Below are 7,979 nucleotides of genomic sequence, written 5' to 3' on the forward strand. Positions count from 1 at the left end.
CTCTCTCTCTCTCTCTCTCTCTCTCTCTCTGCTCCATTCTCATGTACACTCTTTGCATATGCGCAGATCCTCATTCACCTGTGTTTGTGTATCAGCGCCCAGGTAAATCACCTGATCCCAGACCCGAGGTGTTAACCCAAGGTGCTCGGCCCTGAAGCAGCCCGTGACTGCCGCTCAGGTGTGGTGCCGTGGGGTGTTTCGTGGCCCGGAGCACAGACTCTGTTTCCCCTTCGGCTTTGGGTCGCGCTGTCACTGGGTGGTTTTGTTGGTGCAGAGTTGAACTCCTAAGCCTCAGAGTTTCCTTGTAACTACATTAGCATTAGCCCACTATGCTAACAGCTCTCTGGGTCAGCCACGACAGGAAACTGTGGACAGTCCACGGATGTGGACATCCTGGTGCGACCTGTGTTCCCTTTGTGCTGCGTTTTACTATTTTTTTTTATTTATTTTTTTTAAGGCAGTTGAGGAAGGAAGCATGGCGCTTTACATAGATCCGCTTTATCTCCTCCGTCTACTGCGCTCTGTCTTTTCTGGAGACTGCATGTGTCTTTCTGTGCCTCTGTCTTTCTGTTTGATTGTAGACAGACTGTACTCTTCATGGCTGGTCTTAAAGAGATAGCAGTGTCCTTACAGTTGTCCTATATTTGTCACCTTGGCTGTTCTCCTGCAGACTCCTGACTCTCATACTGTTGCTAAGATGCTGTTGCATTGATATGGTTGCCAGGGTTCGACTGTAGCGACAGTTGCCATGGCTACACACTACAGTCATTCTTAAGTTAGTAACCACTGGATTGTTTTTCATGACTCTGTTCCACTCTCTTCCAGGAGGACCAGGAGCAAGAGGTTCCTCTGGTTCGCTGCTACTCGAAAGTGATGGAGCATGCAGTAGACGCCGGCACGCAGACGGACCCGGTGGTGGTTCTGTCCCTGGCCCAGGCGGCCGTGCTCGGCCTCATATCCCAGAATGAGATCTTCGGAGCCACCATCGCCCCCAACGGCTTCTACACCGGAGAGGTCAGAGATGGCCCTCCTCCACCTCCGGAAGAGTATGAGTACACAGATCAGCTCATAGGCGCAAACGGGGACTACCTCTCAGAGCCCAACGGGGAGGGCAAGAGGCCGCAGGGGCCGTACGGGCCCGAGAGGAGACGTCCAGGGCCCAGAGGCAGGACCAAGAGGCCGCGAATCGAGGTAGATGCAAGAATGGAGCCCGTCGACAAGTCCCAAGTGATACAGACTCGCGTGAAAGGAGAGAGACCAGAGTACTCCAGCCCCTGCTACCATTCCAACATTCATCACACTGACAGTGAGTCTGAGGTCTTGGACCTAGCGCCCCACAGGGTGCCCTTGAAGGAAGAGCAGAATAACAAGGACTGTACTGAATTTGTGAAGGAGACAAGCAGCCAGCAGACGGATGCCGAGTCGGACACGGACTCTCGAGTTGTTGGGCGTAGCCCCCAGGTCAGGGAGAGGACAGCGGTCAGGTCTGAGGAAGAAGGTGAGAGGGAGGACCAGGAGGTGAACATCAAGACGCCAGAGGAGGAGGTGAGCCCTGTGATGAGGAGGTATTACGAGTCCAGTGTGGTCGCCTATGAAGCCGCAGAGATGGGTCTGGCTGGGGATTATGAGGAAGCCGCGCAGGGCATGTGGGGCGACGGTGAGAACTCAGTGGGGCGACGCATGCAGATCGACCGGCTGGACATCAACGTGCAGATCGACGAGTCCTACTGCGTGGACGTGGGTGAGGGCCTGAAACGCTGGAAGTGCCGCATGTGCGAGAAGTCGTACACCTCCAAGTACAACCTGGTGACGCACATCCTGGGCCACAACGGCATCAAGCCGCATGAGTGCCTGCACTGCGGCAAGCTCTTCAAGCAGCCCAGCCACCTGCAGACGCACCTCCTCACACACCAGGGCACGCGGCCCCACAAGTGCACCGTCTGCAAGAAGGCCTTCACGCAGACCAGCCACCTGAAGCGCCACATGCTCCAGCACAGCGACATCAAGCCCTACAGCTGTCGCTTCTGTGGCCGAGGCTTCGCCTACCCCAGTGAGCTGCGCACCCACGAGGCTAAGCACGAGAACGGCCACTGCCACGTCTGCACGCAATGTGGCATGGAGTTCCCCACGCACGCCCACCTCCGGCGGCATCAGGTCAGTCACCAGGGGCCCACAACCTTCCAATGCAGCGAGTGCCACAAGTCCTTCGCCTACCGCAGCCAGCTACAGAACCACCTGATGAAGCACCAAAACATGCGGCCCTACGTCTGCTCCGAGTGCGGGATGGAGTTTGTGCAGATCCACCACCTTAAGCAGCACATGCTCACGCACAAGGTACTGACACAGCAGGCCTTCGAACACAAGGTACTTTCAAACTCGCAGCTTTGTTTTTGTGTATCTTTGAATATTCTCACTTTCGCAAACTCAAACTGCAACTGGTGGCCACCTCTGAACCACGGCAAACTTGCCTTTATGAAGTGGCCACTGCGTTTTGGTTGATAGCATGTAGAGCAGCAGAGTCTCAGGTTGCCAAAACAGGTTCTAGTGTAAACTGAGCCCCCTCGCTTAGCTCCCACCCTCTCCATCTTAGGCGTCCAATCCGTTTCTCCGGCTGCTTCCCTCTTCCCCCTATTCCCACCAATAGGGGAGGGTGCTTTGTGCTGTGTGGATTTCATGTTGACGATACTTCCGTATCAAGTCCCTCACTTCACGGCTATGATTCATCTTTTTATGACTGCAGTCTGGGTAAACAAAGTGGGTCACAGGTCAGCGGCATAACAAACCAAAACACCGGCCACACTCTCACAGACTTAACCCTTTCAGGCTGGTCTTAAAGTAAGCACAGAGCTCTGGGTGTGACATTATTTCCTTCTTAATTATAATGCTTTAAGGTTAAAGGAGGAAGGCAGTGATGCTACTTTCCCTGCTGGACAGGACACTAAGACTGAGACTGGGCTCGATTCAGAACAGGATTATGAAAAATGAATCAGGGTGTAAATGGTAAACGCTAGACCCTGTCTTTGTCTCTCTTCCAGTTAATCATTTAATTGCATCGACTGGTGACTGGAGAACCTCAACCTGCCGCAAGACTGTCCTAGAATACAACAACTCAGAATACAGTGAAGCGTATATTATCAGCACGTTAAGGCTAGTCTGTGTGTAATTAACGATAGGAACAGAAACTTTCCCTATCTTAGTTTGATATAAAGTAGTCTGTGTTTATATTAACACTTCAAATACTGGTTAAGTACTCTGTTAAAAATGATTGCTCTACAAGGGTTCTTTAGGAAAGGGAATGGTTCTGTATAGAACAGTGAACTCTTGAAGAACCTTTTGCATGATTAAATGGTTCTTTGCATCGTGAAGGGATTGATGGAGAATGCGCTGTAGATGGTTCTATACGCCACCAAAAAGGGTTCTACTATTGTTATGATGTCAAGTTGTTACAGTAGAGGAACCATTTTGGTGCCGTAAAGAACCCTTTATTTTAAAAGGTGCTGTATTGAACCATCCATATAGGCACATTTCTTTACTAAAGAACCCTTGTAGAACCGTCATTTTAAAGCGTGTATGAAATGTCTCTCCACAACAGACCTCGGTTTATTAGTAAAATACAAAGATATGTCTTTAGATAGTGTTCTGGAGCTGGTAACATTTCTGAACGACTTCGACTGCTTCACATAGGTCTCAGATGTTCCCAAAAGAGTTGCTGCAAATGATTTAACCTGTTAAGACTAATTAGGAGACGGCTGACCCCTTCTCCCTGCACTGAACAAACAGCTCTTCCATTGTCTGGGCACCACAGGTTGTGGGACACTTGGTGGAGCTGCTGGGCTTCCTGTTGTATTTGTAATGGTCCTTGTGTCCTGCAGCAGAGCGATAACCAGTGTTTGCGCATGTTCAGCTTCTTTCTCTCTCCTTCGTGTTATGAATTCTTGTGAGCAGAAGAACAATAGCAGAAGCAACCTAGAGATACAGCAGTGTCTATGGCAACTGCCTCCGGTTGTGATTTAAATAAGAAAATATCAGGTTTGTGTTTACAACTGGTGGAAAATGAGTGAACTGTGTTTACTAATGATCTGCTGCTCGGTTTGTGTGTCCCTGACAGGGCATGAAGGGGTACAAATGTGACGTGTGCTCTCGCGAGTTCACTCTCTCGGCCAATCTGAAGCGACACATGCTGATTCACACCAGCGTCCGGCCCTTCCAGTGCCACGTCTGCTTTAAGACCTTCGTCCAGAAACAGACCCTCAAGACCCACATGATCGTCCACCTCCCCGTCAAGCCCTTCAAGTGTAAGGTGAGAGAGGAATAATGCGTCCTGTCATTAGATGAGACCAGAATGGGTGTAAACGTGGTGGGGGTTGCCAGGTTGTCGTTGGGTTATTGCTGATAGGGTTGGGTACGGGTCACGTCTCTAACAGTGACAAAGCATGTCATTACATTTTTACAAATTCCAAACTTCAATTTAACATTTTGTGAATTATTTAAAATATTTTACACACCACACAAAACTAATCCTCTATTAGATATGTTCTGTTGTGCTTCACCAGGTGTCTGCGCTAAACTATTTTAATCGTGTGGTGATGATATATTGGGCATCATTGTTTACATCGTGAATAATCTCTTTGGGGAGCAGCGGCATTGTTAGACATTAAACCTGCAACGGGTGATTGTTTAATTTATGAAATTGAATTAGATGACGGGTTAAAACTGTACAGTTAATGGTAACACTCTCTACAATTGAATGTATCTTCTATTTAGTGTGTAGTCAGTTTAAGACGCAGTGCAGCTGTAAGGAGTGAGGGGAACTTTACCCTCTGAGAAACTCTAAACTGAGAGAGGGGTTTGTTTTGACAGGTTTAGTAACATGTGAAATTGAATACGTAAATAAACACGTTCACATACAGAGAGCTATAGAAGTCCTTCTAAGAACATGTTCACAAGGGTCAAAGTTACTTCAGCTTCCTCAGAAACACAGTTAAGGTGTTTGTGCTCAGGTTAGAAGTGTTACAGATATCAGAGAGAGCTTTGCCAGTTCGATTTTGAAAACCGTAACTACACTTTCAGCTCGGCACTGCCCTGACTGTGTGATACGCTGGAACCGGTCTGATCTGAGGTGATGTGTACTCTGCGTAATACAGACGTAATTCAGTCGATATCCTGAAAAGTACAGACTTTGTACCTAACCTTAATCGCTGATGCCTTTGTAACGGTGTCTGAGGAAGGATCCCTGAGGAACACGTCTGTGCTCATCCAGAGTGAGCTACACTGGGATTAGTGAAGCACCCGCTCTGAGTCGACGGAGTGGAAGGCCTCAGAGCAGAGTTGTAAAAGTGTACTGTCTCCTGATCTGGTTTTACAGGTGTGCGGGAAGTCATTCAACAGGATGTACAACCTCCTCGGACACATGCACCTCCACGCCGGCAGCAAGCCCTTCAAGTGCATGTACTGCACCAGCAAGTTCAATCTGAAGGGGAACCTCAGCAGACACATGAAGGTCAAGCACGGCATCCTGGACGGATCCCTGGACGGACAAGGTACCGGCGCCTCCCTCGGCTACGACTCTTCCTGCTTCTGATGTGTTAGATTAGGAATAGTTATTAGTAGTGAGGCTCAGCGCTGATAAAGCAACACTAGGTAAGACTTGGTATCAGGTGTGCAGATAGGTTTTAAAGTTTTTGTATAATGTATAATTGTAATTCATTCTCTGGTCATTTTACAGTCACTGTGTCGCATTAAATTCTCACTTTATTCAACAAAAAATAACCTAAAAATGAAGCAGTGTGAAAACGACAAAAGCGCTTTACAACTCATTTATGCACCTATTTTTTTTTTTTTTTGCTCTTGGGCTCCCCCTAGTGTAATTCGCACACTTTACAGCACGTTTTCATTTTACCTGAAATCAATGGGTAGGGGAAGAAATAGGGACGTAGGGGGTGGTTTCCTACCCTCCGTCAAGTTACATAGTGAGGTTTCTGCAGTGCTTAGCACTGTGATTAGCAACAACAGAGGGCCTATTCTCTTTAAGCTGTGATTATAAGGTAAAAATACAACCTAGTGTTGCTTTAATATTTCTTCCCCTGAGAGCAGTATCTTGCTTCTGTCGTCTAATCTCCTATTGGTTGGAAACTGACCTCTTTACAGCAAATCTAGTGCCCGTGCTTTCAGATTAGCCCGAGATATTCAATGTTACAGCTCCAAATATCGTCACAACCTCCTGCTTTTCTTTGTAAATATCAACGTAGACTCAATTTCCATGCGTGTTTCCTCCCACAGACAACCTCCCCGACATGGAGGGCCATGAGGACTACGAGGAGGAGAGCTACGACTACAGCGAGAGGGAAAACCTGGCCAGTAACAACGCACAAGACCTGGCCAAACTGGCCGAACTGGGCTACTACAACTACGCCAAGGCCGCTGCTCGCTACGCCACTGCATGAGCAGCTTCGGACTCTCAGACACGGCTTCAAGATGGAGCAGTGAGGAAATGGCCGCCTGGTGACTGTGCACCGGGATCCATTTCAAGCGCTCTCTAAGGGGAAGTGAGAATTTTGTTTCCTCCTTCTCCTCCTCCACCACCGTCTCGCTAGAACCTGTTACTAAACTTCCATTTAAACTGAGCATAAAACTACATTAGGACAGCGACTACTGAGTAACGTCAGCCTGACCCCATCTCGGAGGGATGGAAGAGTAACATCTGAGCCTGATTCAATACCGTTTGTACAGAGGCACTTATCCACACAAGACAATCCCTCGCTCCTCTGTTAAACCCACGGGAGCCGACGGCGTTGTAACCGACTGACTTCATATTAAAAGCACACTGGTAATCTGCAGCTCAGTGGCTACGTGTCCTAAGACTTAGGAGCCACTACAGACGCCTGTTTGGATGTAACCAAAGCTGGCAAGGTGCGAAAGACCTTCCTCGTTTTTATTTTGGCTTTTACCACTGTGGTTTTAACTTGTTTTTTAGACACACACACCATCCATAACCTTTAAGAAACTTTCTCTGCAGTGTTGGCTGTGATTTATTTTGTATTAAAGCATGTAGGATTTGTGTCTGGTGGACTGACCGATTGTGCGGAAGCCTTAGTGCCTGTTGTATTCTGGGTTTGCCTGGGGGCAAGTCCACACACACACACACACACATCACCTGGACACAGGTCGGTATTGTACCGTTAGGGTATAATGGAGCTTGTATTTATTGTGCAATGTTATTTTCTTGGCATGCTCAAGATTACGGACGTTTTCGATGTTCCATATTGGGAAAAAGCCCTGCAATTTTAATGTCTGAGATTATTATCTGGGGTGGGATGGAGGTATCGATGGCCACCTACTACTACTTTAACTCGACTGCACCCAACGCGGAATTACATCAACGTTTGTTCTGGCTGCATTCCGTCACGTGGCACTGCACCAACACTGTGTCAGAATCAGCCCAGATAACGTCCGCGCCATCGTTCCTCCGCCTGTTGTTGGGTCTCCGGGGCTGAATGTGAAGATGATGCCCTGAAAAACTTTGGACAGAAATATTAACTGCCCTTGCGTCTGTAAGAGAGCGCGCCATCCATCATCGCTGCGCAGATCTGTGAAGTGATGGACGACGTCTGCAGACGCGCGACAGGGCCAGAGACCCGGCACGGAGTGATTGAGAAAATTTACAATGTGCTCTGTTCCTGCTTAGCTTTACGTGGAGTGGACGCCCCCTGGCCAGCCGGGCGGGCAATGCTACCTTATGTTAATATAGCACAGATAAAAATAAAAAGAAAATAGAGGAAATAAAACCTGCAGAGTGGGTGATTTCCGTGCCCTTGAGTCCTGAGCGGTCACGCCGGGCGACCAAGGGCACGTCATGATTTAGTTTTGTATAAGCTTTCATTCTTCTGTTGCACATCTGTGTGTGTATATGCTGTTGATAGAGTTCTATGTTAAATGTTGTGCTCTGGACCATGCTGTATATTAATACATTTATTTGCCTT

At 48.2% G+C, this 7,979-nt stretch overlaps 1 protein-coding gene across 2 annotated transcripts in view; it reads left to right on the plus strand.

Annotated features, from left to right (window-relative positions):
• znf710a (zinc finger protein 710a) overlaps window positions 1–7,950 on the plus strand; it is a 9,586-nt gene extending 1,636 nt beyond the window's left edge. Inside the window, exons 2-5 of one of the 2 annotated variants that reach the window (XM_066684450.1) lie at window positions 826–2,364; window positions 4,109–4,300; window positions 5,366–5,540; window positions 6,280–7,950. In XM_066684450.1, the coding sequence (XP_066540547.1) occupies window positions 826–2,364; window positions 4,109–4,300; window positions 5,366–5,540; window positions 6,280–6,443 (2,070 nt within the window). In that variant the 3' untranslated portion in view covers window positions 6,444–7,950. The remainder of the gene's footprint in view (window positions 1–825; window positions 2,365–4,108; window positions 4,301–5,365; window positions 5,541–6,279) is intronic. The other variant, XM_066684451.1, reaches the window with a different exon arrangement.
• The last annotated feature ends 29 nt before the right edge of the window (window positions 7,951–7,979 follow it).

This window comes from Hoplias malabaricus, chromosome 11, assembly GCF_029633855.1.
Source record: "Hoplias malabaricus isolate fHopMal1 chromosome 11, fHopMal1.hap1, whole genome shotgun sequence".
NCBI classification, from domain to species: Eukaryota; Metazoa; Chordata; class Actinopteri; order Characiformes; family Erythrinidae; genus Hoplias; species Hoplias malabaricus.